This window comes from Mus musculus, chromosome 18, assembly GCF_000001635.26.
Source record: "Mus musculus strain C57BL/6J chromosome 18, GRCm38.p6 C57BL/6J".
Taxonomy (NCBI): Eukaryota; Metazoa; Chordata; class Mammalia; order Rodentia; family Muridae; genus Mus; species Mus musculus.
The window spans coordinates 80,423,715-80,451,708 of record NC_000084.6 but is presented as its reverse complement, the minus strand read 5'-3'; the positions used below and the strand labels follow the sequence as shown (position 1 = coordinate 80,451,708).

At 48.7% G+C, this 27,994-nt stretch overlaps 1 protein-coding gene across 4 annotated transcripts in view; it reads left to right on the top strand.

The window, feature by feature from the left end:
- Window positions 1-27,994, top strand: part of Ctdp1 (CTD (carboxy-terminal domain, RNA polymerase II, polypeptide A) phosphatase, subunit 1) — a 70,781-nt gene that overhangs the window by 27,031 nt on the left and 15,756 nt on the right. For 2 of the 4 annotated variants that reach the window (NM_026295.3, XM_011247096.2), the window contains 5 exons: window positions 388-554; window positions 1,461-2,468; window positions 4,144-4,285; window positions 5,614-5,823; window positions 17,381-17,543. In NM_026295.3, coding sequence (NP_080571.2) covers window positions 388-554; window positions 1,461-2,468; window positions 4,144-4,285; window positions 5,614-5,823; window positions 17,381-17,543 — 1,690 coding nt within the window. Of the gene's footprint in view, window positions 1-387; window positions 555-1,460; window positions 2,469-4,143; window positions 4,286-5,613; window positions 5,824-9,537; window positions 9,698-17,380; window positions 17,544-27,994 lie in introns of all 4 variants that reach the window. The other 2 variants (XR_003952539.1, XM_006526525.4) reach the window with 2 other exon arrangements.

Here is a 27,994-nt window from a genome sequence, read left to right as displayed (position 1 = left end):
CAGCTGGCCTCAGAGATTAGGCCTTGAATTTCAGGCCTGTCTTGAGGCTTGTCTAAAACTCACTGCTGCAGAGGCAGGAAGCATTGGCCATAGAGGTGAAGGTTTAGTGCTCAGAAGGCAAAGCAGCCTAGAGAAGGTGTGGGCCTGGAGTTTTCTTAAGGAGAACCAAACAATGGAGAAAAAATTTTTAATTTTACTTTCTCTGGAAAAAATATATAAATTATGAACTAAATTGAAGCATCCTGTAATAGCTTGCTTCTTTTTAAGGAATCTGTTCTTTGTTCTTTATAGATAGTTGAAAGTCTTAGACTGTTCTTTTTAGCAGAATAAAAGATTATTGCAACTGGCAAATCACTGTCTGTATAAACTGCATGTGCTTGCTTCTAGAAATCTTTTCCCCTGTGGAGACTCAATGGTTTGCATCATCGATGACCGAGAAGATGTGTGGAAGTTCGCCCCTAACCTCATAACTGTGAAGAAGTACGTCTACTTCCCAGGCACAGGTGATGTGAATGCACCCCCTGCAGCCCGGGAAACTCAGGCAAGGAGAAAAGGTGGGTCAGCGACTCAGAGCGAAAATAGCATTTTAATAAATGTCTGCCTCTTATTTTTTCTCTCTCTGTAATGATGGTTTCAAGTTGAATATTCACTTTTTTCTGTTTTGCTTTTTATTTGTATTTCAATTTTCCTGAAGCAATTAGATTTATGTAATGAAAAGTGGGATATTTAAAAATCATATTAGGGGCTGGTGCTATAATTCTGTGGTCTTTGAGTTCAGTCCCTGGTACTGGAGGGGACAGGTGTGGGGTGGTGCGGGACGTCATGCTGTTGTGATGTCTCAGTGTGCCGCTGCTGCGCCCCTTCCTAGGAGTCTGGGACATGCACCCATAGGAGGAGTGCGGTGTGCGGTGCAGTGGTTCCCCTGTAAGGACCAGCCCACACCACAACAGGGACTCAGTCTATTGCCTGCATGGAAATTGAGTCGGAGGCACACGGGGGCCAGAGTCTATCTGAAGGAAGTCACATTTCTCCCTCCCGCCCTCCCGCCCTCCCCAACCCTCACCCTCTCTTGAGACTTAGTCTTTCTGTATAGTGTGCAAGTTTTGATGGTGAATTTTAGTTTTGAAATAGAATGTTTAGAGACATGCTATTGCTTCTGTAGGCACTAAAATAGAAAGTGAAGGTAAACTTCTCTCTGTAGCTGCAGGTCTTGCAGATGTAGAACCTTGTAGATGAGGATACCTAGAACACCTTGCCCACATAGGCTGTCAGGCAGAAGGTCTGTGCATGGCCACCGACATGGGCTATTTATATTTATTATCCAGCTCTTAGATCAGAAATTTCCCTAGGCCTGAGCCAGAGAGGACGGCCAATCATACCATCCTGGAGAGGGGTGGGGTTTAGTTTTGAAAGTCATTTACCTTTAAATAACGTAAATCTCCTTTTGTGTGTCTATGTAGTAAATCATTCTTCTAAGGGAGGGGACGCCTTGGAACAAGCTCTCTCCGTGAGGGACCCTGAGGACGGCAGGCCTGCTCCCGGGGTGGAGCACAGCAATGGCCTTGGGAAGGCCTCCCGAGAGCTCAATGGTGGTGAGGCTGTGCCAGGAGTTTTTCCCAGTAAAGCAGATGAGAAGGAAGCCTGGCCCCTCACTCGGGCCTCTCCTGCCAGCAGCTCTAGTGGCCACGAGCCAACTGAAGCTCCAGAGCTCCCTGTGTCTTGTGAGTGGGATGGTCGGACAACGCCAGGGGTGCAGCCCACTCAGGGTGATGCCGCCACCCAGGATTTGGACTTTGACCTGTCCAGCGACAGCGAGAGCAGCGAGAGCAGCAGCAGGTCAGAAGGTCAGAGGGCTCCAGCCCCCCAGGAGAGAACAAAAGCAGCTCCAGAGCACAGTGGGCCCCAGGACACGAGTGGGGGCAGAGCTGCAGCAAGCCCCCTGGGAGAGTCTGGGCCTAGCATCCACCCCCATGACAAAGGGTCAGACCTGGACACTCAGGAGGAGGGTGAACGGGACAGCCTCTGTGGCCTGGGCAATGGCAGTGTGGACCGGAAAGAGGCTGAAACGGAATCCCAGAACAGTGAGCAGTCAGGTGTCACTGCAGGCGAGTCCCTAGATCAGAGTGTCGGGGAGGAAGAGGAAGAGGACACAGACGACGATGACCACTTGATACACCTCGAGGAGATCCTGGTCCGAGTACACACTGACTATTACACAAAGTATGACAGATACCTCAACAAGGAGCTTGAGGAAGCTCCAGATATACGGAAAATTGTGCCAGAGCTCAAGAGCAAGGTGCTCGCAGATGTGGCTGTGATATTCAGTGGGCTGCACCCAACAAACTTTCCTGTGGAAAAGACTCGCGAGCACTATCACGCCACGGCCCTGGGAGCCAAGGTCCTTACCCAGCTGGTGCTGAGCCCTGATGCTCCAGACAGGGCCACTCACCTCATTGCAGCACGGGCTGGTATGTGCCACTGTCCCTGCTCCTGTGGGTGGGGACATGCAGCTGTAGTACTCCCGGGTGGGCACACCCCTGTGCTTCCGTGTGGTCCCTCCTCTCGAGGCTAGGTCACAGTGCGCTGCATCTTTGTAATGGTGATGGTTTACAAACAGGTTGGCTTGCGAGGGAAATAAATGAGTGGGTGAAAGTGCTTGCCACACAGGGTGGGTAGGGCCTGAGTTGGCATCTCCAGGCCCCAGAGAAAGCCAGGCACAGATGCCTGTCACAATCCCACCGTCCCCCAGACAGGAGGGTCCCAGAAGCTTGGGGGTCAGATTGCTTGGAATAAGCAACAACAAATGACAAAGACCCAGTCTCAAGAAAACAGAAACCAACATCCAAGGTTGTCCTCTGACCTCCACATTTGTGTATGCTACCTACACACATGTGCGCATGCGCGCGCGCACACAGAGGTTGATAATTGACTTGACTTTGGGTAAAGTTGTTTTCCTATATACATTACACCTGTCTCGGGTCTCTGGAAGAGTCACCTTCATGTTATGTATTGCATGATACTGAGTGTTCTCTAAGAAAAACTTAATAGCCAATTACTGTTTTAAATGATCTTTATAAGCATTAGACTTTTCCTTATTAAGGTCGCCCAGGCTGTCTAGGCACTGCTTGTCACCTCGCCGTTTCTCCTCAGCAGCAGTCAATGACTTAGGACTCCTGAGGTTTCACCTCCAGGCTATGCATGGCTGTCCATGTGGTCCAACCCACAGTCTGAGCAAAGGTTGCAGTCCTGTTTAACTCTGGCTCCAGAGCAGGATGGTATGGCTTTGTAGAGCAGTTTGCACAGATCAGTGGGAATCAGATAGGCTCTTTGGACCCAGCAATGTCTTTATCTGAGGAGGGAATGTAGCACCAGCCCTCCTCAGGAACAAAGGGTCTTCCTTTGAGAGTATCCAGAGTACAAGACCGGGCTTTCCTGGGGAGGTGTGTGTTTGCGTGCGCGCTTGTGTAGAGGCTGTTGGAGTAACAAGTCTCCATCTCTGTTTTGCCTGGTTTTGAAGCTTTCTCTCTGTGGACTCTTTAGTCGGAGGGATGCTGTGAGATATGTTCGCATTCTCCCTTTTCCACTGAAGAGAGTGACTTCCTTGAAAACATGGCTAGTCTGGGATTCAGTTGGCCATCCTACAGCATGGGGTTACTGAATTGTGTGCAAAGTAGACATAGGACACTGGGACAGGGCAGGGTCAGCTGAAGATGGCTGAGGAGTCACTCGGTGGTCAGTAGCACTCCAGGGGCCCTTGGGACACAGAAGGACAAAAGAGAAGAGTGTGTAAGGCAGGGGACAAGGCCAGGCCAGGTGCCAGACTGGTTAAGGAAGCCCTGGAGTTCAAAAGTGATAGTGTGCCTCCATGCGGGGAGAGTTAACGGGACTCCAGATGGGTCTCTTGCCATGGCTGGGACCAGAGCCCAGGTATTAGGCAAGTCCGGAGGACAGGGCCTCAGCTGTCTGCAGGGATGACTTTATGATTAGGAAGTAGTTGAAGAACACAACTACTGTTGACAAGAGGTTCTGTCCTCAGTGGTGAGGAGGGTGTTTGTAAGCCTAGCATGCAGCTCTATCCTAAGAGGAACTTAAGACCCCACTCTGGTACCACATGGCAGGCAGGCTGACATGTTGTCTCTGCAGGTACAGAGAAGGTGCGCCAGGCACAGGAGTGCAAACACCTACATGTGGTCAGCCCTGATTGGCTGTGGAGCTGCCTGGAGCGCTGGGACAAGGTGGAGGAGCAGCTCTTCCCACTCATAGATGACGATACCCGCACACATAGGTAGGTTCTCTCCCATCCATCCTATTCCACGCTGCCTTTCTTCCTTCCGGTTCCCTGAGGTGCCCAGCCACACCCAGGCATCTAATGAAGTCTCTACTCCTCCGTGACTCACCCTCATCCCCTGTGATCTTCCCACACTGGGCCAGGAGTTTCTGTAAACTGAGTTCTTTCTTTCCAGCAGTGCTTTCAGGAGGATAACTTGAGTTCTGGCTGGATACAGTGCTGAGAGCCTTAATTGCTGAGGGGTGTCCATCCCGGGGCTGTGACACAGTGCCCTGACAACAATTTAGGGGAGGAGGGAGTATATTTGCTATCCTGGTAGGGAAGTTATGGCCACAGAAGCTTGAGGTAGCTAGTGACGTTGTAGCAGGGTTTAGGAAGAAGGAATGCTGAATACTGGTTGTCAGCTTTCTCCTTTCTGTGTAGTGTAGCCCCCTCACCCGAAGCCCAGAGAATGGTGCCCACCTCCTTCCAGGACGAGTCTTCTCCCCTCAGTGAATGTAGTCAGAATAACCCTCACAGCCGTGGCCAGAGGCTGGCCTCCTACATGATGGTTGATCTCTTGTGCAAATTGTTATTAACCATTGCAAATGGCACCCAACTCCCAGGCTGCAGTGCTCCTTGGAGGGAGTCTGCTCTGTCCACCCTGGTCTTGCCCTTTGCAGAGTGATACTGCAGGTCCTCCGTGGGCTCAAAGATGAGCAACTGTTAACATCCAGAGAAGCATTAGAGCTGGGCTTTACCGTAGTGAAATTCAGTTGTGGTACTCAGCACTAAATTCTAGTTTGCGTGTATTTCTTCAGGGGTCATTATCACACACATTATATAAAGGCTAGTCTAGATCTCAGAACCAAAGCAAGGGTATGGGATGAAGACCATGGAGCAGGTACACAAAATTACTCAAAGGCGGCGGCATATTGGAAAAATGGAATTTCTCATCTTTTGTGTGATTTGAGGTGAGAGGCTTTTGGTTATTGGGGACAAGTGGCAGCCAGTTTCTGAGAGTAGCTCTGGTCGTTTTCAGTTGAAGCAAGTATCACATAGAGCCAAGGCAGAGGGTTCCTCCAGGCAGGTTCCACTGGTGATACTGCTTATACATCACTGTGTTCTGGAATTCAGAGTTGAGGATCTTCCATCTGAAGCATTCACTGAGGAGTCTGAAAGAGCATTTCATCCGGTGCCTAGCCAGTAGTGTCTGTTGTCCCTGATGTATTGTGCCCTGTTCCTGTATCCATGCCGTTCACATTGCTATGCCTCTCTTTCATCTTGTGTCCCTGGGCCAAGTGTTACTAATAACACTATTCATGTCCCTTGCTCTCATCCCACAGGGATAACAGCCCTGCAGTCTTTCCAGACAGACACAGTGTGCTTCCAACAGCCTTGTTCCATCCAACACCCATCCATTCCAAGGCCCATCCTGGTCCCGAGGTTCGGATCTATGACTCTAACACAGGCAAGCTGATCCGGATGGGCCCCCAGGGTTCTGCACCAGCTCCCTCCAGTGCCCCACTTAACCATGGAGAGCCTTCCTCCTTCAGGTACGTTGTGGCACGTGTAAGCCTCTCTTGCTGAGAAAATGGGCATCTAAAATGTTAAACTTTAGTTTTCTGACCCTACTAAGATGGTTTTGTTGGGCTACAGTATAGACAAGCGATAATCGAGGTTCTCTTCAGTTCTGAGTTAGTGCTGGGCTGCCTGCCCAGCTGGTGATTTCCATGAGGCATGTGTGTCTACAGGATGCTCAGGGCTGGCAGGGTACCCATGAGGATCCTGGGATGCTCGGCAGAGGAGGGTCCCACAGGGTACTCTGACTTCCCTCCTAGGTCTGTCCTCAGCAGGCACTCAGTCTTAGCCACTTGGACTCTTCCATAAACTGAGATGTTTTCTCAGAACGGTATGTGAGGACACTAGAGTAGATCAAGTCATTTGATGGCAGGGTTAGTGATGCCCACAAGTGACAGACCCTTATTATTAATCCCTACTCTCTCTGTGCAGTCTTAGTCACCCCCATTCCTTTGAACCCGCAGACCACCCTTCTAGAGCTGAACATCCTACTTGTTTAAATAATGAGCTTACACGTTTGGGGCAGTAGTTACCATGTTCAGCTTGCAGTTGGCATACAGCCACCTGCCCGTTCTCAGTGCTCCTTCAAAAGCACCACAATCCTCCCTGGTAGTTGCCCTGGGGTCAGCAGCCCAGAGCTATAGTGCTGTTCGTTCTGCTCTGACTGCAAGTGCTCTGGCAGGCTGAGCAGTTTGCCTGTGTTCAGCAGAGTAGTTTTAGAGCTGAGCACGAACTTAGTCCTGTGTCCACACTTGTGCCCAGCCTCAGTGACACACAGGCAATGGGAAGCAGGATTGGCACAAATGGAATCCCAGATGTTTGTTCAGGACTGGTATGAAGTGGCTCTCTGCTTCCTCAGTGCACCGTGGAATGCACCTGCTGCTTTGCAGTTTGAAACGAAAAGGGTCATCATTTCTGCAACTTGGTTTCTTCCAGTTAGTCACTTACGTGCTGGGCTGTGTCCACACGCTGCTGCTTATAGTCTTGATCATCGTATTACCACAGTGCCATCACTGAGTTAAAAGTTGTGAATATTCTTATCTGTGGTACAGTATAGCAGCCACTTTGGCAAACCATGCTGCAGTTTGCCCAGATACCCAGAAGAGTAGACCTGTATTGCCTGGTGAGGTGTGTGTGCTGCTAATAGCCTGTGAGCTGTCCTGGGAAGCTAATGGGTAGCAAGAGGTTTGTGAAGGCAGCCTCTCTGTGACTGTCGCTCACTATTAGAGTACACTGCAGCAAATTGCCTTCTCACATCCTTCTGGTCCTTTCTCTACTGAGTTCTTTGGGGAGGGGGTGTTGGTTAGCTTGTTCTGAAGTTTGTCACGTAAAAACTCGAACCCTCCTACGTGCTTACAGGAGAGAGGCCTTGGAGAACTCGAGCAGCCAGAGCTTTTGCTGGCTGTGCATATCATCATGTCCAGTTGTGTGCATGCTAGCTGGTCTCCTCTGTAGCAGGTGCCTATGAGGACAGTTATTCGTTCAGTGTCTGAAATTGCATTCAGTATAGATTCACTATACATTTTTTTCACAGTTCAGACTGAGCCTCCTTTCAGATTCTATTGTGATCAATACTCTTTGGCAAATTCTACAAACTCTGAAAGAGTGTAACTTGATCCGAGAACACAAGGACAGAGGTTTTGGTACCTCCTGCCATAGCCACAGCCCCTCTTGGCTGCTGTGCAGAGCCTAGTCAGAACAGGTGTGAGCTAACAGTCACACACAGGATCCCAAGTAACTCATTTGTCACAGTATGAAAAGGCTGTGTTTGGTTCAGAGCGCTGTGTATATTTTACTCTCTGAAAATATCTCAGGTAAACATTCACTTTTTTGCCAAAGTGTCTAAAATGGTAAAGCTCTCCTCATTTCCGAGGTCTTGGATTGCAAATAAAGAGGATGAGTGTGCGGGGACACAGGTGGGGTGGGTGTGTTTGTATGCCTAGAACTCACATAAATGCTGGCCACAGTCGAGTGCATCTGCACTCTCGCTTATATCAGTGCAGGGGGAGCTGGGCAGGTGGCTGAAGTGCAGTGACCGGCCAGCCCACCTTAGGCAGGGAGATGCCTTGTCTGAGACATATAAAGTGGAGATTGAGAAGACATGTGATGTCAGCTTCAGGCCTCCACACATACGTGCATATAACTTGTATGAACTTGTTAATGCTTCATACATTATATCAAAGAGCAAAAACATCCTGATGCCTCAGATGGGCAGCGGTGCTGAGACCTCCTTGCTACTCGCCCCTGCCATCTCTCTGCTCTCTGCTGCGCTGACACATGAAAGCCAAAAGCCACAGGGTGTGGGACATTGTGGAAGGTAGAGAGGGAGTGTTTTAAAGTCTTCTGGAAGGCCCCATAGCTGACGGTGCATAAGAGAAGTAAAACCACACGGTAACAAAGAGCTCAGACCCAGGTGGGGCAGTAAGTCTGTGCACATCCTTCATGTGGGACATGATACACACGTGGAGGTCAGGGCAAGTGTGGTCTCGGGGCTGAGCTGATACCTGGGCCCAGGTGTTGTGGCATGATACTAGGTGATCTCAAGAGGAGACTGGCAGTGGAGAGAGACGAAGCATTCAGGGAGTGGGGGTTGTGATGGACACTAGCCTCTACACAATCGCTAAGTACAAAGGTTCTTCCCAGGGCTGTCTGTTCATTCAGAGGTGACATGTGTCTGGGTTTTGCTGAGGGACATCTAAGTGGGCTCAGCATTTGGCTGAACTCTGGCAGTATTTGCTGAGAGCGCATGCTCTTTGACCTAGGTTTTGCTTTCGGAGCTGTGACCTAGAAGTAAAAGCAGTGGTCTGAGGGCAGTGGAGCAAGATGCAAGATACGGAATTCTTCAGTTTCTTCCTTGCTGAACATAGTCATAAAGCTGTCACATGAGACCATAATGGATGGTGTTGGGAACAGCCCCAGTGACCGGCTGCGCTGTGGCTTGTAGCCACCCATGTGGTGTGTTTTGGGCTGGTATGCTATGAGTCCAGAGAGGATGTATTCTTCTGATCTCAGGAGACACAAAGGGGAGTTGAGGCCAGCACAGCATCCAAAATTTGAGAATCAAAACCAAGAGAGGGGAGGACCAAGGAACCTGATGACTACAGACTTCTTTTATTCTGGATTTTGAGTCCTTCCACATTGTCTCAGCCAACAATAGCTGTGGAGGGAGTGTGCTTTGGTCAGCCCAGAGAAGCAGATGGGTATGGGAAAAGGGTGAAAAACTGGAGAACTCAGGGCAGGAGTCAGGGAAGGTGTGGGCCTTTGCTGGGGGTAGTGGAGGCTGTCAAAAGAGCCTCAGCACCATGAAGTTGGGACACTATGAACCCATTCTCTGGGGGTTTTGTGGAGGTCCCTTTACATGGGTGTACTAGGTTAAATCACTGGTCCTAAGTGATTGGCTTTCTGGAGGTCAGAGGTTGGGGTTGGGTTTTGAAGTTCCAGGTCTGGGTCTTTGGAGGAAGCAGCCCTGTTCTGAAGCCATCTCATACGTGATGGAGACAGCAAGGTTTTGACTTCTATGTCAGGAACCAGCAACACCCTAAGATTTCCCCTTTGAGGATTCAGTCCCAGAAGTCAAGGGGTTCATGTTTCTGTTGCTGGCTGTTTTGCAGTGTTATTATAACCTGATAAGGGGCAAGAAGGAGCTGTGCATTGAAGGCTATTTCTGAAATTCAGTTTCTAAATTGCAGTTGGACAGCAGTGCTTCCAGAATTTAAAGCAGCCGCAAAGTCAGTATGTGCTGGTGTGCACCTGCGCAACACCTGTGCAGTCTGCCTTCCACGCTGCGGAAACCAACTCAGCCTCTCATTTATTTCCCTTAAATAAAAAGCAAAGGCACCTTGTCTTAAGGTGAGTACAGGGTTAGGTACGATATTGTGGTTTTAATTATTCAACTTTGTTTGAAGTGTGTGTCAGTAGACTAGGGATTCCCAAGACAAGTGAAAAGTGAGTGTTGTCTGAAAATATTTTGTATGGCAGTCTGAGCTCAATACAGCTTTTATATGACAGCAGAGGCAGCCATGTCTGAGATGGGGAGCTGCCTCTTGTAGCTGCAGGAGCCAGTCTCTGGTGGTGCATTCTGGGGCAGTGATGCATTCTCTTAAACCTGCAAGTGTCTTGTGCACCTGGGCTGCCAGTCTCGGTAGCCATCAACCTTGTCGATGTGTAAGCTTTAAACACAAAGTCTTAGCCTAGCTCACTTGGAAGGCTGACAGGGACCAGGTCAGGAAACCATGCTCCTGCTGTCCCTGCTTGAATGCACAGAAAACTTAGAAACGCTGCAAGGTCAACAGGTGTGAGAACTATGTAGTCATGGCCCTGATTTCCCAACTGATGAACTGACCCATCCACATAAGGAAAAATGGAGGCCCCGCCCCTGACTCGTCACTGCCTATATCTAAATACAGAGAACTGGATGTCTGGGGAGCCAGGAGCATCCAAATGCCAGAGGAATGTACTCGTGTGTGTGTGTGTGTGTGTGTGTGTGTGTGTGTGTGTTTACACCAAGGGATGTAGCTGAGAGCTTCTAGCCCACTTTTTAGACCTTCTCTGCCAGAACCCCTTCTTGGCTGGTAAGGAAATCTAGAGTGTTTTCCTTACACCACCATGTGAAAAACTCCCTTTTGATTTAGAGACTTCCTTCCCATACTTGTTGCTGAGTCTCCCATGCTGAGGCACTGAACAAGTCGGTGTGCTCTGATTCAACACTCCATGCTGGTGCTTGGCACCTGGTGACTTTCTCGTAGTCACGCCCACCACAATGTCAGACGTCCATCCACGGTGGCCTTGGAACAGTGCAGCCACAGTCTCCAGTGTCAGCTGTAGAGTCTCCTCGGGCCCACAGCATAATAGTATGGACTGCTCTTCTAGCCATCCAACAACTTGTGTGGCTCCTGTGCCTGCCTGGGAATTCAGCCTTGTACCTCTACAGAGTGACAGGCAGCCAGGCCTGGGCCTAGAACTCTCTGCAGACCCATTGTGACAGGGCGCTTGGCAACAGCACCAAGATGAGCTGCATCACCCTGGTTGTAAGGTTGTAAGTTTTGCTCTGTACTTGGTGGCTAGTATAGTGGAGTCGCCAAGACTTGTCACTGAGTGAAGTCAGGGACATCTGCAGGCACTCCCTAATGAGACTCGGGCAGAGTAAACGTGTGGCTTGAGAGCCGTCTGTATCCAGTTGGTGGGTGATGTCATCTGACCCCACTCTTAACTTGGTGTCTGAAGCAGGCTGAGATACAGGTATCCCCTGGCCAGGTGAATTCAGGGGCTGACCCCTTGGCCTGACTGAACTTGCTAAGATGGTGGTGGTGGTCCCATCTGGCAAGTAGAGCCAAAGAGAGGCCTCTCCTCAGGCTTCACTGAGCTCTGAGCACTCACTGGTGAATGGCTCCTTGGGGAAATGGCTGTGGTCTTGCCCAGTCTCTAATGGAGCTTTTTGGTTATTTCTGTTAACATGTCTGTATGTTTTCCACTTGAACAAGCATTTTCTCAGTCTACTTCAGTTTGTCTTTTTACCTTTTAACTAACTGGACCTTTGATAGTATAATAGGTTTTACTTCATGAGTTTTGTAAACTTCTACTTACCAGCTTTTTTATTATGAATTGTGTTTTCATTGTTGGTTTTATTACCAACAGCCTAGCCTTCAGATTTTTCTAACCATTTTATTCTGTTTCTCTAAACATGTTGTACTCTTAACATTTACATATACGTAAATATGTTTTCTGTCAGGTTTTTTTTTTTGGAAGGAGGGCGGTATGAAGGGGTGTGTGGTGTGTACACAGAAGTGCATGTGGAGGCCAGAGGTCAGTATCCCCTAGCAGCCTCATTTGCTCTGAACTGTACAGTTTAAGACAGAGTTGGAGCTCACCAATTTAGTAAGCAGGCTGACCACTGAATTCCAAAGATGTGCCTGTTTGCCTCTGCTGTACTGGGATTAAAGGAGCATGTGTGGCCATGCCAGGCGTTCACAGAGGTGCTGAGGAACTCAGTTCCAGTATTCATGCCTGCATGGAAAGTTTACCGAGTCACCTTCCCAGCCTGAGTCACTTTTTGTAGAAGTTGCAAGAGGTCTTTTTCAACTCTGTGTGACCACAAAGATGCATGAGGATAGGGGGATGGATTGGTTTGCTCTGAGACAGTCTCTTACTCTAGCCCAGCGTGGCTGTCCTGCCGCAGCCACGCTGCGGGTCACCGGTGAGCATCACTGGGATGTGAGGCCTGCTGTGCTGCATGCATGCCTGGCCCTTCATTGCGGTTGTTCCCAAGTTGAGCAAGTACAGTTTTCCGGGTCTGTTTCCTGGCTCCGTCTGCTCCACCAGAGAACTCGTGTGTCACCTTTCTTTCAGTCTTGGGTGAAATATTGTCTTTGGGTAGGTTGTTGAGAGTCTGTGGGGTTTGAGGCATCTTCCTTGTCCCACTGGAGACTGTCCCTTCTTCCTCCCTCATATGAAGTGTTGTTCCTGGTGACTGGGGTTTTCAGTAGTTGTGTGTATCATGAACTCTAACAGACATTTCTTTTCCTGAGTCTGCTTCTACATGGGTAGTCACCTTGTTTGAATTTTATTACATTTATATACTTATGGTTTTGGAGGGAAGGTCTGTGGACTTGTGAGGCATGCCACAAAGTGACTGTGACGGTCACGGGGCAATTTACAGGAGTATTTCTCTCCTCCTACCATGTAGGTCCAAACTCAGAGCTCAGGCCAGCAAACTTGACAGCTAGCACCTTTATTCAGAGTGTCGCCCTGCCCCAGTGGTTGGTTTAATATAAAACAAAACATTTTTGAACTCTTGGAATGTGGTCCTATCTATGTTGGCTTATATATGTTGGCAGGCATAGTAGCCATGAGTCTGCGATATATTTCCCACTGTGTGACCCGTGTGTCTTGCTTCACAGGATGGGTTGAGTAGTGCCCTCTCCCCTTCCTTCACTGAGCCTGTAGAGAGCTGGGACCACACTGTGGAATGTCTGGATGTTTCACTGGTTCTGACTGGCCCTGATACTGGGAATCGTATCTTTTTTTGCAAGCCAGTTGTGCTGGAGTTCTCTTCTGTAATCAGTTATTTACACTTGGGAAGTAGAGGCAAGAGGCCCAGAGATCCAGCTCATCCCCAGGCCAGCCTGGACAGTGTGTGCTGTGTCCAGAACAAAACAACACCAGTCATTCGGTGTATTGACTTGTGGTTGTTTTCTTGTTAAAGCTTCGTGGTTTCTGTTCTTTACCAGCTTCTTCCTGCTTGCTTGCTTGCCTGCTTGCTTGCCTGCCTGCCTGCTTGCTTGCTTGCTTGCTTGCTTGCTTGCTTGCATTTGTTCCAGCAGTCGCATGCAGTTCAAGAGATTCCCTCAGAGCAATGTCTTCTGTGGTGCCCTTGCCTGCTGGGTAAACCCTTCCTGGGGAGGGTTCAGTCAGGCTTCTGTCCCATGTGTGCTTCAGATTCCATCCCATGATTAGGAGACTGTGTCCCCTAATAGCCCCACCTTAGCACCTTGAAAGCATCTGAGCCCTCCTGGTCTCTGATTTGATAGGCAAGGTCTACTGTTGGCTTCCTTCCTCCTACAGAGGGCGGCATCCTCCTCACACTGCTTCCAGGATGGTCTTTGTTTCTTTTGTCTTTAATTGCACATCCCATGACTGTGTGTGCTGGTGTGGATTTTGAGTAAAGGATTTGCTCAGCCTCTTAGGTCAGAAGTTTATAACTTTATGCTAGATTAGGGACGTTTCCAGCCATTGCTGTTTGGGTTCATCTCTACAGAGCTCTTTTAGGAGTCTGAACCTTTTGTTGCCTCTTACCTGAGTTCTTGAAGCTGCCTTCCTTCTTCCTCCAGTCGTGCGCTTTCTCTCTGTGCAGACAAGGTGGTTTCTGTTGCATCTCACCGTGGTAAAAGCATGAGCTGCCAGCCTCGTGGGAGCGCTCCCATGCTGCTTTTCATCCCTAGACTTCCCTTGTCTTTTGCATCCTCCTCTTTGCCAAGGGTTTCTTTTTCTCATCTCTTTCAGGTATATTGGTAATTGGTGGTTAAAGTCTTTTTTTGTCCTGGATGGCTTAAAATCTTTGAAAGATAAAAGGTCACCTTGGAGTTAACAACCCCTCTGTTGATTGTCCTTTCCAACAGTTAGAGGTCTTCCTGTTCTTACACAAGTAATTCTGGCTGAAGCCTGGCCATTTCCCATCACGTTAAGAATGTGGGTCTGGTGCATCATCTGTCTTAACTGACAACTGATATTGCGGTGGGGGAGGGGTGGTGGTATTACTAGGAAATGATACCAAGTCTTGCTCCTTGTGCTGCTTCTGAGGCCCATCATGGATGCTCTTGCTGCAAAGAGACGCTGTTAGACTCTAGGCTTTCTACCTGTCTCCTTCCTGCTGTCATTAAGATGGCAGGAGCCGGGCAACAGTGGGTTTGTTTGGTTAGAGTAGAATTGGTATTGTGTACACATTGATGTATCAGCTCATTTAACATTGAAGCATTGTCTGTTAATACATGTTTTATTTTAAATCAAAAGGTACTTCTTCAGATTGAGAAGGGATATAACAGGAGTTATAACAGGAGTGCTTTCCATTTGACAGCTCTGCCATACTTCCTCCTTTGGTGGCGCTTAGAGTAACTGGCCGGCCTTGCACCAGGGCAGCCCTGGAAGAGCAGGACGTCACAGGTGTTTGAGAGCTTCCTTCTGTAGAGTGCCTGATCTGTAGCCTCTTAGAGGTCAGAGAAGGTGGTTTTGCACTTTTCATGCACCTCAGGTCTGTCTCTGTTTGCAGAACTCCCCTGGAGCTGTCAGACCAGGGTGGCTATGATCTGGGCATGGCCTGGGCAGTGCCAACCTTTAAAGATTAGCAACTAAGCTTTCAGAAGAGAGGTCGTGGTCTTAAACTTCCAATTTGGTTGAAACCATCAGACAACCTTAAAGAGAAGCACACATGCTTATTTTTAGTAAAAGGAAGAGGAACATGAGCTTTCCCCTGTTTTCTTTGGAGCTGCGGTGTTGGGAGCAAGGGGCAGTGCTTGTAGCAGCTGTAAACAAGACCCTGTTGTAAACCTGGGTAGAGCATGGCAGGGAGAAAGAGGCTCCTTCGAGGGCTTGTTACTCAGTCCTGGGCAGCACAGGAGCAACTGTGGCAGGAGGTGGCACCCTCTGCTGCTGCAGTTCTCCTGCAAGCCTCAGATGTCCGGGCCCTTCCATCTCTCAGTGTTTATAAGGGTTCTACAAGTACACAGCTCCCTGCAAGCCTAGGAGACTTGGGATTCCTTAGCTGTTGGCAGGAGGTGGCATTAGAGGATTCCCTACCCCTTGCCTCTAGCCTAGTATTACAGTGTCCAAGTCTAGGGTAGCTTAGACTCCAAGGCTAAGCAACACTCTAGTAGTCTCCCAGCCACCGTGCCCCATGGTTTCTTAGACTCCAAGGCTAAGCAGCACTAGCAGTCTCCCAGCCACCGTGCGCCATGGTTTCTCTTCTCTGGCTCTTTGCAGCCTTGTGTCCTTCAGCTTCTGTTCTGCCCTGGCCAGTCTGAGCTCTTGAGCTTCCTCCTCAGCTAACAACAGCCTTGCCACTTTGACAGCTCTGTGCCAACTACTCAGCGGTCATTGCGGCTCTGCCACCTCCAACATGACTGTGACTCTGGGTCTTAGCCTCCTCTCCTAAAAGTAAGCAAATAGAGATTAAAGAGAAGCCTGATTCTTGCATCAGGAGAGCATTGCCTAGCTCGCCAGGTGAGTCAGTCAGGCTGTTCTGTGTAGCTGGGGGGCTCACAGTACCCAAAGCCTTTTGGTCCCAGCCAGTAAAGTCTCTGGTAGGCCAACAGAGGAAGTGTTGTCCCTTGAGTCCCTAGTAATTGTTTAAGGGTCATCTAGAGCTTACCAAGGCTTGTCTTGTAATAGCAAAAAATCACTACAGAGGCTTTGAAACAGCCCTGGGGCAAGCAGCTGAGGTTGCTGTGTAGCTTTCTTACACTGCCCATGGAGTGTTCAGGAATGGCCAGTGCCACATACAGATAGTTCAACTTTTTGAGGCAACCAAGCAGAGCGAGTCCAGCAGCTGCCAGGTAGAGTCTGCTTGCCTCGTCCCCAAGTTATTTCCTCATTTACAAGAAAATAGCATCCGGAGTTTTACTGTAGCAGATTTAATACTAATCATTGTGTCTTGCTGTCCATGAGTCCTTTCATCTGTCTCATAAAGGCAGTGCTGGACCTTGGCCACACACATCCTCATCACACTTTCTGCTCAACTATGACTGTGGTCAGACAGTTTTGCTAAAGATAGGACGTGGAGACAACATTTGCAGAGACTGCACTTCTTAGATTTTTGGGCAGAAAAATCTTTTGCCCTCAATAGATAATATTCAGTTAGCCTAATACAGTTTCTTTTTAACTTTGTGACTTAGAATTAATGCCCCATTATTCTGTGTTTTTACATTCTAATGTGTGTGTGTGTGTGTGTGTGTGTACTCTAGTGCATGTGTGCCTGTGGGTATGCACATGCTGTTGCACCCTTGTGGAGAGCAGAGCCCGTGTGGGTGTCAGTTCTGTCCACCTTGTGGATCCTTAAGAACCAATTCAAGTGGGCCGCCTTGGCTGCAAGTGCCTTTATCAGCTGCACCATTTTGCCGGGTCCCACATTTCTCCTTCTGATAGTGAGGTCTTGTCATTTTATGCCAGTGTCTGCTGGCCCGTCTGGGACCCCCAGGCAGTGGTGCTCAGCCTCTTGGCCCACTCTTTAAGCTCAGGAAGGACCTACTCTAGAAACAGCTGGCCTCAGACTCACAACAATGTTCCTGCTTCAGCCTTACAAGTCCTAGAATTGTGCATATGAGCCACTTTGCCTGGTGTACCTTAAACTTTAACACAAACTTAAACATGCATAAAATATATTCAATGAGATTTGCCACATGTAGATGCACATTACAAACATTTTTTTCAACAGAGCTTCAGTTTTGCCAATAAGAATACCACTTTAGTGTTAGCATCACGGGGCTCCAGGTTGGAAGTGTCTTTGAGGCTTGAACTTGGTCCTTGCAGCTGACTGCTTACTATAGACTCAGTGAAGCTGTGCGCGCATAATCTAATGTTTCCTGTGTGTCCTTTGTAAGCAGATTAATTCCACTCCATTGAGAGCCACCTCTCAACTCACCATTCCTGCTTGGCTTCTGTTTTGTGCTCTGCACAGAAAGTAAATGTCACTTTTGCCTTCTTTTGTTCCTTCCTAAGGCTTGGCTTTCCTCGGGGTAAATGACACTCCCTGATGATTCCGGGCAAACCGTTGGTCTCCCTTTAAGTGTCATGCTCAGGTCAAGTCAGGTGATGGCAAGATGGTAGACAAGGAGGTTTCTCTGTAAAAGAGGTGTGAGCCTCCTCAAGAGCCAGGACGTGTCCCAGGAGGAGATAGCAAGTGGGTAGAGCGGACAGGGCACCTTGTCTCTCCCTACAAATGCCCTCTGTGTGTATCACCTCATCCAGAAGTCAGGTGTCTGCCACCGAGCTGGAAGGGTGCCATGGAAATGCTTTCCTCACGCGGGACTGTAACATTCCTTACAGAGCTGTTCAGCCACATCAGCAGCAAATGTTTGGTGAAGAGTTGCCAGAATCTCAAGATGGAGAGCAGCCTGGCCCTGCTAGAAGAAAGCGACAACCCAGTATGTCCGAGGCAATGCCGCTGTACACTCTCTGTAAGGAGGACTTAGAGAGTATGGACAAAGAGGTGAGAATGGGACCCAGGTCCAGCTTCCAGAGGCTGCTGTGCGCACGCACAGCACAGATTCCGCTGGGCTTCCATGCAGGACAGGCACAGGTGCCGTGAGCCAGCACCTGGTTTCCTATTAAAAAGGATTTGTAACCACGTGAAATGAAGCGCCCATGTGTTTGGCAACAAAACCTCACAGCTGCCACTCCCAGGGATTCATGATAGTGTCTGCAGATGTTCCAAATTGTCATAACAAGAGGGTGCTTCTGGCATTTTGAGGTACAGGAGCCACAAGAGCTTTTCAGGATACCCTGCTAAGGGAATAGTCCAGACAGAAAGCTGATAGGATTCAAGATATGAAATGCTTAATTAGTTTGCATTCAGTTAAACAGATGGTTTTTTTAATACATGAATTCAGACAAATTAAAACCAGTTTCTTCTGTCATGTTTACACCACTAAATAGTTTTTAAGTACATAATGTGAAGTTAGTTTTTTCAAATGCTCAATTTGGAGGACTGAATATCCTGACTACAGATGTGTTTTAATTACAGCCTAAATACTGGGGCTGTGGAGGGGGGCAGTTAATCCTTAGAGCTAAAAGCAAAGCTGTGTCATAGGTCAGTATTGTCCTGGGTATTCCTGTGTCCCTTGGCATTACCCATCTTCCTCTGGGCTCCCAGGCTAGCCCTCTTTTATCCATCTTCCTCTGGGCTCCCAGGCTAGCCCTCCATTAGAAGCTTTTGCTTCTGGGGTGTTTGTGGTGTGGTCTGTGCGGTCGTTGCTCTGCGGCATGCTTCCTGCACCTGCGGGTGAGCCCGTCTCCCTGGCACTGCTGTGCTGTGAGGACAGAAGTGCTTCCTCTCCATTGATCATGCAGCAGAGAGCCCAAGCAAGAAAGCGTGGTTCTCATTTATTTTTGAGCAAAAGCAAGAAAATACATTTATTTTCAGGATGAAGTCTCATCTGTAGTTCAGCTTCTCTCTCAGATGATAGCTTCTTTTCTGAACTCTTTACCATTTTTCTGTGTTTTTGCACTTTAACTGTTGTCATTTCGTGAGAAGGTTTTTCTTGGCCACTGCTTCCCTGTCTTCAAGATCAGCTGACTTGGATCTGGAAGCAGTGCCCACTCCCGTCTAGTGAGCGAGCGCACTTCCCTCTCCCCACCCCGGGGCCTGCCATGTTGCTGTTTCCCTTCTGGCTTCACAGGAATCCCCTTGCAGTCCATTTAATACTACTTGGCCTTATTGTTGGTTTTTATTCCCTTCATATCAAAAGACCTCAAGTTATGCTGTGAGACAGCAACTTACTTACTTCAGAACCTTATCCTCTCAGCCATAAAAGCCCCTTAGGCCCTAACTCAGCTCCGCAGAAGCTCCTGCGGACGAGCTGGAGCTCTGGCTCCCATGCATGGGTCCTGCTAAGTGGGGGAAGACAACTGCAAGCTTCATAACCCTACACAGGCTTTGATCTTTCCTGGGTCCCGGGATCATACAAGACAGCATCCCTGTCCTCCAACAGAGACAGTAGCCATGCTTCCCCAGGCCGGAGCATGAGGGAGACGCTTTCTCAGTTCCATGGGTCCCAGATCACCTTAGACTGTCCAGTGTTCTTGGGGACGAAGTGGGCGGGCAGGCTCACAGTGTCTAAGCACCGGGCTATTTTCTGTACCTCTGGCCACTTAGGCTGTGCATGACATACCCACTAAGTAGTAATAAGCCTCGTGGGTGCTTAGGTTTCACTGTCTCCTGTATATCAGTGTCTGTCCCTCTTCCAGCAGACGGGAGTCACTACTCTAGGACCACCCTGACCCCGGAGACTTCATCTTAGCTAACACGTCGACAAAGACCCTGGTCTCCAATGAAACCATAGACACAGGGACCAGAGCAGGACCTTGGGGTGGAGAGGGCGGGGTTGTTTTGGGGGAGAGGCATAGATCTGCTTGATAGGATGTGGCAGGGATTTGAGCAGAAGCACCCAGTCACCTCCATCCATGTTGCTACTCAGGTGCTTCCTTGGGCAAGCTGGAGCAGGGTTTTTCCTGAGAAATTTTAGCCTGGTTTATAAACTAGGTATACAAACCACACGTTTACTTGTAGTGAATCATGAAGAAATTTATTTTAAAAGAATTCTTTGGTATACGTATAACCTTGTTGCTTATTAAAGGTCAAAGCAAACTTGTACTTTAATAACTATGTGTATTTGATGTATTCATGAAGACATAGCTTGCCATGCATGAGGGTGACAGAGGACAGCCTTGGACACTTCCCGAAGTACTGTCCACCTTGGATTTTGAGAAATGGGGGGGTCACTCACCAGCTAGGCTAGGCCGACTGCCTGGGCCATTCAGCCCAGTGGATCCACCTCTCTGCCTGCAGAGCTAGGGTTATAAGTGTGTACCACTATGCCTGGCTCTTTTGTGTAAGTTCTAGGGATTTAATTCAGAATTTTTTCTTTTTAAGAGAAAAATTGTTTTTCTTCTAAAATATTAAATATTTGCTACTGCAGAACATGGCTCGTTTTTCATTTTAGTTGATATTTTGCTTTTGTAATCATCAATTCTGATGATTCCATTTTACAGAAAATAAAAATCATACAAGATGGCAGTAATATGTTTAGAGCCATTTCAAAAATTGTTGGGAAATTATGTGCTAATCCCAAACCAATGTTCATTTGATGAATTTTTTTTTTAATGAAATTCAAGTTAGCAACTCAGAACTGCAATTTAAAAATCAGCATTTTAGGGCTAAAGAGATGAGTCAGCAGTTAAGAACACTGACTGCTCTTCCAGAGGTCCTGAGTTCAATTCCCTGCAACCACATGGTATCTCACGACCATCTGTAATGTTATCTGATGCCCTCTTCTGGTCTGAAGACAGCTACAGTGTACTCATATTAAATAAATAAATAAATACTTTTTAAAAAACAGCATTTTAATACAATATAATTGAAAGCAACATACTAATTTCATATCTATGTTTCCTAATGACAGGAAAATATTCTTTGTTTTCTGTAAACAGTTATGTTTCTTTAAGAGCAGACAACTTTGTCTGAACAGCAGCAGCACTGCAATTCATGACATGCATCCGTCCCCAGTCTGAGCCAAGGCATTCAGACAGTATCCACTGGCATTGTGTGTAATGGCAGGACACAAAATGTACATGGCGCGTGTCCATATCTCTGCTAGCTTTACCTGTCAACTGGACATAACCCAAAAGGTGACTCTTAGCAAGGAATTACCTTGATCGGGCTGCCTGTGGGCTGTCCATGGGCAGTTTTCTAGGTTGTTAATTGAGTTAGGAAGACCCGCCCTGAGTGTGGACAGCACCATTTCATGGACTGGTCCTAAATTGTCCACTAGTGAAGAAAGTCAGCCGGCATAGTGGCAAGCAGGTGGGCAACCCGGGTGAGGTCACTTGTCTCTGCCTTTCCTGGACGTGCTATGACGACTTTGTCCTCCCACCGTGACTTTCTCTCAGTGATGGACTGACCTAGCATCAGAAGGCAAGTAAGCCTTTCTTCCCGTTAAGTTTGCTTTGCTCGAGGAGCTCTGTCACAGCAGCAGGACTTTTACTAGAGGAGGGAGTTTGCTGCTGCCTCTATGCCTTGGACTTTTTTATCGGCAGGTTGGGGAAGATTTGGAACTTGGGGCCAAAAAAGCTTGTGAGTGCTAATTGCTTACTGGTCTTTCTGGTAGGAGCTTGGAAGATGAGATTGTTAAGAGTATTGCAAACAATGGAGAAATGTTTCAGAGGGGAACCAGAATTTTTGCCCTTAGCTGGATTGGGGCTACTTATGGATGTTTTTGCTGTGTGCCTGGGCTGAGAGAAGTGGCTGCGATTGTCAGAGCTCAGCACCACTCAGGTGAAACATTCCAGCCTCACCGGGGCAGTAGGAACATGTGTCCTCGGGGTCCGACAGAAGCTGCCAGGGAGGCCAGGCTACACATTGTGCTTCCAGCAGAACTTAGCAGTGAGTCTTGTCCACAGGGTACCGCTTTGAAGGCATAAAAGCCACGAGACAGAGGGAGCCACAGAGAGTGGCTGAGGCGTGGTGCTTGTGTACCTGTCTGTGGTGAGGGCCTGCTTAGGGAGAAAGACGCAGGAGTGAGTGTTCCTTTCCAGTCCTCCCTGGCATGGTGGGCGGGATCCTCACCCCATCCCCCCTCATTCCTAGCTCTGTTTACAGAGGTTTTGATGACATGTCGCCCCAAGTCCACATACCTGATGGAGCATCCACTGCTACCTCTGTGAGCAGGGAAAGCCAGCGCTCTTCTAAGCACAGGTCTGAGGGTGGCATTCTCTGCCCAGACCGTAGAAAAACCACAGAACTTTAGAAAGCATTGCCTAGAAAGCAAATTAGAGATGGGAGTGGGCCAAGAAAAGTACAGCAGACACGTGCAAAGCTAATAAAAACCGACACCGTGCTTTCTCTCAGCTGCTTTAATCCTGTGTATATTTCTAGAAACAGAGAAGCCAAAGATTCTTGACAATCCAGTGTAGTCCCCAAGGTAGAATCCCAGCCTGGGGAGGGGGTAGGGCTACCTGCAGGCTGCTTTTCTGTGTCAGAACAAGTGGGCTTGGAGGATACGAGCTGCTCCGTCACTAGAAGCACTGGGTACATCACCAGGCTAACTAGACTGCCCGGACCGTATCACTGTTGTATCACTACTCTACTAGTTACTTGTTCTGTGCAGTGCGGACAGCGATGCATGGTAACCGTCCTTCTGGTTTTGACTGGGTGAATTTATTAAGTACACAGCAAGCAAATGTAGAAAAAGAAATATCAGTAGAGTGTCAATAGATAAAGTCAAACCTGGTACTTCAAACATCTAGCAGAGATGACTGGAATACCCAGTTAAGAGAGCAAACAAAAAAGCAGCCTCGTGGGGGCAGTAAGGTGGAATTCCTGATCCAGGTCTCAGGCAGAGCAGAGGGTCCTCTTGGATAAGGCTTCCGTGTGCTAGCACATGCAGCAAACAGCACGTAGATTACCCTGAGACCAGGAGCTTTGAATCATCCAGCAGCAATGCAGGTTGAGTTGAAGCAGTCAGCTTTAGTTCTTGGTTGTTCTCTCCGTGGAAGAGCAACAGTCCTGGGGCTGAACTTGGTCTCCCATTTCCACTGAAGGCGCTGCTTCACCTTAGAATAAGTAACGTTAGCCACGGATAGAAATGCCTCACCTAGATGTTCTCGAGGACGTGATGTTTGACTCTGAGCTATTGTTGTTCTCTTCCCTCCGTGAAGAGAGAGGGTGGGCTAGCTAACCCTTAGATAGGAAAGCTCGGGGACACTGGAACAGCATGCTTGGGTCTGAGCCGACTTCTCCGTGAACTTAAAGGGCACATGCCAGCTTGCCAAGGTCATATGCAGTACATTATCCAAGACAGTTATGGTGGCAAAGGGACTTCTCAGTCTTAGAAGAACATGAATTTGACAGCTTAAGTATTTAGCAGAACACAAGTTTTGTGCATTCTGCTAGTCTGACAACCTCAGTCAGTCCAGCTCATGGTCAGAATTTACACTCTAATTTACACTCCTAATTTATTCAGTTTTCCAGCCACGAGGAATCATGAGAACAGTTTAGGCACCATTATATGACCTCAGCTTCCCGAGTCCATGCCTGAGAGAAGAGGCATGTCATAACAGTGAAGCAAATCATAGTCCTCACTTGAGCAGAGCCCAACATGGCCATTGTAGCTGACGTGCTGGGCAGGATCTCCACCCTTGAGAGTGAGTGCTGGCAGTCCCCACGCCTGTAATGTAATTGTTAGCGTGCTACCAACAACCCTGACCACCCTTGGCCATGGCAGTCAAGTGTCTGTGCATCCCAGGCCTAGCCAAGTAGTTCAGAGAAACCTACAGAGCCACAGGAGACCACCAGTCCCTCCTCTGTCCCAGAGGTCCTACATGATGGGCTTGTGCCCCCCACAGGCAGTCAGCAGGAAGACCCACTGCCTAGCACATGGTTGCCTGTTCTCCTCTGGCTCCCCTAGCACATGCAGCAGGGCTCTCACTAAGTTATGTTAGCTTTCTCATGAAGGCCCACTGTAGTCTCTTGGATTACATACAGGTCATGGTTGTTCGATCCTTCCGAGACAATATTGAGTTCTTTAAAAAGAAGAGTTTCACATGGATGATGGCTGTGTGTCCTTTAAAGCATGGAGATGCACGATCCCTTGTCACATGTAGGGACAGTCAAGCTTGGAGCAGGTGCAGCAGGCACTCTAACAGCCCTAAGCTGCCTGAATGTACCTCTTTAAGTATTGACTGCAGTGATTCCTGTCCTATGACTCACCTCCTCTTCTTCTAACTGTTGAAATTTGCTTGGGGTAGTACAACACCCAGTCTTTGCTGGTGTGTGAGATGCAACAGCTGTCATCCATAACAAAGAGGAGAACCATTTGCCTCCGTCCTCTGCTGATACAAAGTTCACTGCCAGGCTGTGTATTCTGTCCTAATTTATCAGCAGCTTTCATTCCGGTAAAAGATAAAGCTTTCTTTCCCCCCCAGTAAGTTCTTTGATGGGTGGTTTTTGTTTTTTGGTTTGGTTTGGTTTTGCCAGCAACATCTACTTTAAGTGTGGTTTAGTTTCTTGAGCTAAAGGTCTGTGAAGCTAACCTCACCGTGCCATCTCTCCGCAGCTCTCTGCCTTCCACCTGGAAGTAACTGGGGTAGTCAGTCACTTGTGTGTGCTGTGGCCCCACAGAAGAAATTCTGCAGGCAGGCCATGTCCCCTGAGCGTGCGCTGAGTTGTGCTCTTTGAGGTGGTTCTCCTCGGCTTGCTACCCCATGCCTCCTAGCGCCCCTTTAACTTAAGCTGAGGAACCGTTGTTAGCATGGCTCAGGTGCCCTCTGGCTTTATCCTTTGTTAGGCCTGACTAGTACTCTGCCATGTGGGCAGCAGCGCCTTAGTACTCCAGTGCCTTCAGCAGAGTCAGAAGCTCTATAAAACATTCTCAACTCTTTGTCTTTGTTGAGAGAAATAAAGTGTTAGCAGATCTAGTGAGGATTGTGTGTGTTGGCTTTTGTCGTGTGCACGCTGAGCTTCTGCAAATGGAAGGCAGACACTAGTGCGTGTGGACATAGATGCGGTTGGGGGGAAGGTGAGCACCGTGCAGGTGGATGTGTGGGTGAGCATCAGTGCAGGTAGGCGTTAATACAGTCAGTTCTGCAGAGCCAGCAGCTCTGGGCAGGCTGCTCTCAGGAGTCACAGCCTGTGCATGCGCACATGACTGCACTGTTTGCCACGCTCAGTCCAATGGATAGAGAGTATCATCTCTCAGAGTAAGGAAGATTGAGTTCCTTGTCAGCGCGGGGTCAGGCTTGACCTTGTCCATGCTGGGCATGTGCTCTTCTGCTGAACCCGCAGCCCGTGGTTAGAGTTTGGAGGCCATTTTGTTTTATATTGTTTAGTTACTGGTTTTTATTTGGGGGTAGGGAGCATGCCACAGCATGAATATTGAAGACCAGAGGAGAATTAACAGGAGTGCTTCTAGAAGGTGGGCCAGGGGATAGAACTCAGGTTGTCAGGTTTGACAGCAAACACCTTTACCAGCTGCAGGTCTTGGAGGCTTTGTTTGTATGGAACATTTATATACTTGTTTAGGATGTATACAAGCTGTAAGCTTAATGGTTGTATGCTTGCTTCATGCTTATGAGTTAAAGCCGATTGAAGAAAATAGTCTAAAGACTGCGAACTGGACTGCTCTGTACAGTCTCCATCTAGGCACCCTGCAGCTCTGGGGAGCCTGGGAGTGGCAGGTACCACGTGACATTAGGGCACTCTGTCCCTTTGGGCTGCACATACCTGCTTTTCCCACGCCTGCTGGGTGCCATGCTGCATACGACATGTCCTTTGCAGGAGGCAAATTGTCTGGCAGTTAGTACTTTCTGAGTAAAACTGGCACCTTCCCATCGCCCTGCAAGTGTCGAGGTGTTTGCTTGGAGAGCTGCGACGGCCCCTGGGGCCAGGGCACAGGTGTAGACCTACCTGCTATGTGTAGTCAGCATTGCTAGCGCCTTCACAAGCTGATCCTTGGTGGCATCTCATGCCTGAGCTGCTCTACCATGCTGACTCTGGGCACATTATACGACCCTATCGCTAGTACATGAGGCCAGGGAGCAGCTCAGAGCTTATTCTTCTGCTGTTCTCAAGTATGCACTGACGAGTGTGGAGCCATACCATCCCCCGTGCCAGGCGCACTGAGCTGAAGGAAAGGCAGAGTGGAGCTTTCTCAGCAAGGTGGGCAGGACAGACAGGCAGCCTCTGTCCTAGCACACCAAGGATGTGTGTCGGATAGCAGTGGCCGTTGACAGTCCAATTGTTTTGATGTCTTTACAAATCTTGCAAACATCTCTTCACGTGTATCTGAGGGCTGTCAGTCTCAAAGGAGGGATCACCGGTTTGTGCAGATGCCCCTGAAATTATGAGCTGTCGGTGCAGAGCTGACCCGACAGAGAAAAGGCAGATGCCAAACTCTTAATTTGCTACTGGGCATCTGGGAACCCCAGCGAAATGTCAGTGTCATCAAAGCCAGCCCTGCGGTTTGAGAATTTGGTGGGGTGGGGTGGGGTGTAAGCATACCATTACTTGTGACTCTTGGAACTTTGTTAAGGGCAACTCTGGTTGCTATTACTGCCACTGCAGAGTGGGGTTGATGGTAAGTTTCTGAGGGGGACCAGGGAAGGAATCATCTGTGCAGGTTACAAGCCCAAACCGGTGTCAGGGTCAACTGGAAGCAGACGGGGGGGACCAGTGGCCATTAGAACTGGTAGAGGGCAGGTGAGTCACCTAAGCCCACCGGGGCTTGAGACAGTCCGTAGCATTACAGGGTCTCTACGATTCACCTGGAGCTTGTTCACAGAAGGCAACACAGATTTCATCTGTAAAGTCAGCCCTAGACAGTGTGAGGCAAGTGAGGTGGTCAAAAAGAGGCTTGTGCAGCTTCTGTGGCCTCTGAAAGGTGAACTGTGACCAAAGAAGTAGAAACGACACCAAAGAACCAGTAATGCAGGAAGTGTGGAGAGCCACTGAAATCTCTCAGTGGGACCATCGTGGGCAGGGCAGGGTAACAGGGAAGTGACATGCATCCTCCAAGACAGACCCTCAGGAGTGATTTATATCACCTCAGAACTGTGGAAGGGAGTAGACGAGAATACGGGAACCTCAGTGTAGTGCTCACAGTGACTCTGACTGAGGACAGTGCAATAGAGGAGGAAGGAGAAATGATGGCTGAGAGTATCTGACCTGGGGAGGAGGCAGACAGCAGTCTCTCTGTACAGCTGAGCTGGCCAGGTGTGGAGGTGGACAGGTGAAGTCCATACTGTGTCTGCTTCACGTCCAGACTTTCCCAATGTGTTTTGTTGGGGACAGAGATGATTGGAGGGTGTGTTGGCTTGTGTACATGGGGTGGGGGGATCCTCTGTCGCATAGTCACTAGCTAGACTTATGTAGTCCTTTCTTCTTAATCTGGTGTGTAGGTTCTCTGGATAGAGAGGAGGGTGAGAATTATCCCAAGGGTTAATTGACCCCAAGGATTCCTATATACCTGGAAAAACTTTGTGCAGATATTTGTCAGAACGTAAGTGCTTGTTTTCACGGTGGCCAACACTTTTGGGTATTATTCCCCACCTCCTTCTTTCTGGTCTGTGATTCTGCCTTGTGATTTGAGCAGGCACGGCTCCCGTCTGTTGTCTCGTAGGCAGCCCCATGTGTTGTATCCTCTCTTGGACGGGGTGTGTCTGCCTCTGACTTGGGTGAGTTTGCAGGCTTCCTAGAGTGAGTGATTTTTTTAAATCAATGCTAGAGAATTCTGTGTCTTCCATGATTTCATGTTCCTGCTTTACTGTTGTGGGCAATCTGTTTATCTTCAGATTATAAACAATAATAACTTCTTATTTTAAAAAGCCAGTGGGCAGAGATGAGACCTGAAGAGACGGTAGAGGGACACTGTGGGGGGCTGAAGCAGAGACGGGTGCCTTACCCATATCTCTGCACCTGCCTGCTTCTGGGGAGACAGCACCACAGGAAGCATGGCATGTGCCTGCAGTGGCCGTGCAGAGGAGTCATCTGCAGCCAAGCACCACGCTTGTCTCTCCTAGTCTTTCCCATTGGTCACTGTCCTCCTTGGCTGACTGGCCGCCTCCAGACCACCCCCACCCCCCAAGACTTGCTGCTCCTAGGTAGGGAATCTAAGCACGTGTGACCAGTGCTTGCTGGGTGAGGGCTGACTGTGTGCGGCTTATCCACAGTGCAAGAACACCATCCTGATCACCAGTGTTTGCACCCTAAGCTAAAACTGATGCTGTGAGAGTGGGAGTGTTCCACTGGACTCCGCGCTCATCTGCTCAGGTCTGCTCCTGTTCTCATTATAACAGTACAACTGTTTATGTTTATATTTGATTTATATATAGTCAATTACCCTTTGGCGAAGGTCAACAACAGTAGTAATTCACACTGAATTAGACTCT